Here is a 2,761-nt window from a genome sequence, read left to right as displayed (position 1 = left end):
GCTGCACAGTCTCCGGATGAGAAAACCACCCCATCTGGAAAGTCTCTGGCGCAGAGAGGGGAGTCCTCCTGGTTCCTCCGGACGCGGTCGCATTTCAGCTTCCATCATATTCACCCAGCGGAGCCAATGCCCAGGGATGATGGGAGTTGCAGTTCTACCACATCTTGGAGGCTCCAGGTTCCCGATCCCTAGCTCTGAGGGCTACCATGTCTTATTTTCAGCCCTGTCTTGGCTTCTCCAAAAAAAATAGGGGTGGGGGGTGGGGGCGTTGTCAGGAAAATTGCACAGACCAAGTGGAGGGAGCTCTCCCTCTTAAGGTAAAGGCTGAGGCGAATCTAGTGGAAGGAAGAGCGTTCTCCTCTCCCGCTTGGCCGGAGAGCCGAGCGGCCGAGCCGCCCCAGTTCATGCGCGCACGAAGTCCGTCGAGGAGGGGATCTCGGGCAAGACTAGGCAGCTCAGACGAAGTCCGGGAAGACCGCGCGCTCCGGGGGGCGCCTGAGACGGAGAGGGCCCCCGCCGGGGGGCGCCTGGAAGGAGTCCGTGGGACTGAGGCTGCCCTCTTGCGAGCCGGGCGAGTCCAGCGAGGCGGCGTCCCACTGGCAGCAAGCGGGCCAGGCAGCCAGGCTGTCGCAGCCGGCGCCCAGCTGCTGGAAAGCGGGGCCCACCTCGGGGCCCGGCCCGGCGCCGGCCAGATTCTGGTCGGCCAGGCGGAGGGTCTCGGTGAGCGCCCAGATGTAGTTGTGCGCGAAGCGCAGCGTCTCGATCTTGGTCAGCTTGGCGTCGTCGGGGAAGGTGGGCAGGACGCCTCGCAGCGCGTCCAGCGCCGAGTTCAGGTTGTGCATCCGGTTGCGCTCCCGGTCGTTGGCCTTCATGCGCCGGCTCCGCTTGGCCTTGCTGGGACCCAGCCCCTCGCCCTTGCCGGGCCCTCGGCCCCGACGCCCTTTCGCCGCCCGCGCGCCCACCTCGACCAGGAGCAGGCGGGGGCTGGGAGACGAAGGCAGGCTGCCGCCGGCGCCCGGCAAAGGGGAAGACGAGGCGAAGGAGGCGTCGTCGTCGGAGATACCTGACGAGGGCGGCTCCCCCTCGCTGGTGGTCGAGGCTGGCGAAGAGGAGGCCGTCTTGGGAGACATCCTGCAAGGCAAGCGGAGAGAGCCGGGCGAGGGGGCCACGTTAGTGGCAAGGAGGCACCCGGAGAGATGGCGCAGGGTTGTGGGCGCGCGGTGGCGCATCCACGGGGGCGACCCTTTCCTGGGGAAATGGGTTGAGAAAGTGGGTGCGCTGCAAGCAGGGATCCCAGGAATCTAAAGGGAATCTAAGCAGCTTCGATGCTTTGTGGAGAAGAACTTAGATGTGCCCTCACGCAAGGCATTGAAATAATTAATCGATGGGCAAGTACCAACTTCTTCTTCTTTTTTGCACCCCCTTGGGAGAAATAAGCTGCTCTTTAAGCCCCCGAACCAGTTTGCAGCTCTTAAGAAGAAGAGGACTGCACGAGGAGAGGAAGCCTCTGGGCATATGCAAAGCGCCTTGACCTCTCTGCCCAGATCATCGACGGCTCCCGGCGCCTCTCCAATGAGAGGCATTCAGCTCCGCAGAATCCACAGGGGGAATCTTCTTACCTGAGCCAGAGGCGACGATCTCGCTTTGGGAGCAGCCCACCTTGGAGCGCGAGGCAAGGATAGCGCCTTCCCCGACGGCAGGAGAGTGGAGGCTGCAGGTCGGGCACACGACTGCCTCGGGAGCCCCTATATATAGGGCGCAGAGACAATGCAGAGTTTCCTGATCTGGGCAGCGTGTGGTGCTTTCTCTGTCCCGTCCCGTCCTCTCCTCCCTCTCCTCCCCGCCCCCCCCCCGTCCGGTTCACCCCCGCCACCTCGCCAAAGCGCGTCCAGCTTGGCACGCTTTATCTTATCAGGCCGGCTCGGAGCGTGCCTGTCTCGTTACCGCCCGCAAGAGGCCAATCAGAGAGGCGCCTCCGGGCTGAGCCACGCGAGCCCCTTGCACAGCTGGCGGCCCAACAAAGAACTTGGGGGGGGGGGGAGATGCCCCTGTCGCCTCTTCAGCAGCAGCAGCAGCAGCAGCTCCCCCGCAATAGAGACGCTTCACGGCAAGGTGCGTGTGCGCGCGGGCGCGCAAGCAGAAGCGCAAGATTGCCAAGCACTGATAGAGCTGCCGCCTTGATGGGGGGGGGGCGGGGGTTCAAAAGGAGAATGGCAGCAAAACTTCTTCAAATAAACTCCTAAAACACACGTGCCGCTTTTCTTTTCGGTACAGTTTGGTTTATTTTTACGTATTTATTTAATGGCATGTTAACCTTCCGTTTTTATGCGTTAGCCAAGAAGAGGTCTTTGGACTCTGGAATCTTTCCTCCCATGCTGCGCAATCCTAGACATATCTACTCGGAAGTAAGGCCCACTGAATTGAGTGGGGCTTACTCCCAGGTAAGTGGGTGGGTGTAGGATTGCTTTGCACGTGCGGCAATTAAGGTGGATTCTTGGAGGGGCTACAAGCGGGTTTATGCGCAGTAGAAAATGCATCCTGCAAACTAAGAAATTCCTTGAGTACAGCATCCCCGTTTCCAGAACTAATATCTAGTCTGGGAAGCCCATGAAGGCAGTAGCCCCAGGGGGGCTAACCTGTGGTCCTCTGAGTATTTTGTCTGTTTTGAGAAAGAAAAGCCACTTAGAAACTAAAAAGGAAACAAAGCTTGGGGAAAATCTTTTTAAACCTATTCTCTGCCCCCAACGTTGCTTGCAAAAAC

General features: G+C 60.2%; 1 protein-coding gene across 1 annotated transcript; it reads right to left on the bottom strand.

The window, feature by feature from the left end:
• Positions 1–393: 393 nt before the first annotated feature.
• Positions 394–1,217, bottom strand: NEUROG3 (neurogenin 3). Its single transcript, XM_081862027.1, has one exon. The coding sequence runs from the start codon at positions 1,128–1,130 to the stop codon at positions 456–458; it is 675 nt and encodes a 224-aa protein (XP_081718153.1). The 5' UTR covers positions 1,131–1,217; the 3' UTR covers positions 394–455.
• Positions 1,218–2,761: the final 1,544 nt, after the last annotated feature.

The sequence above is a fragment of the Podarcis erhardii genome (genome assembly GCF_964252035.2).
Source record: "Podarcis erhardii genome assembly, chromosome: 5".
NCBI lineage: Eukaryota > Metazoa > Chordata > Lepidosauria > Squamata > Lacertidae > Podarcis > Podarcis erhardii.
This window is presented reverse-complemented; position numbering and strand designations above follow the sequence as displayed.

Bases quoted from the DNA above. Each gene is read 5' to 3' on its own strand.
- NEUROG3 (XM_081862027.1), bottom strand. From the start codon at position 1,130: ATGTCTCCCAAGACGGCCTCCTCTTCGCCAGCCTCGACCACCAGCGAG.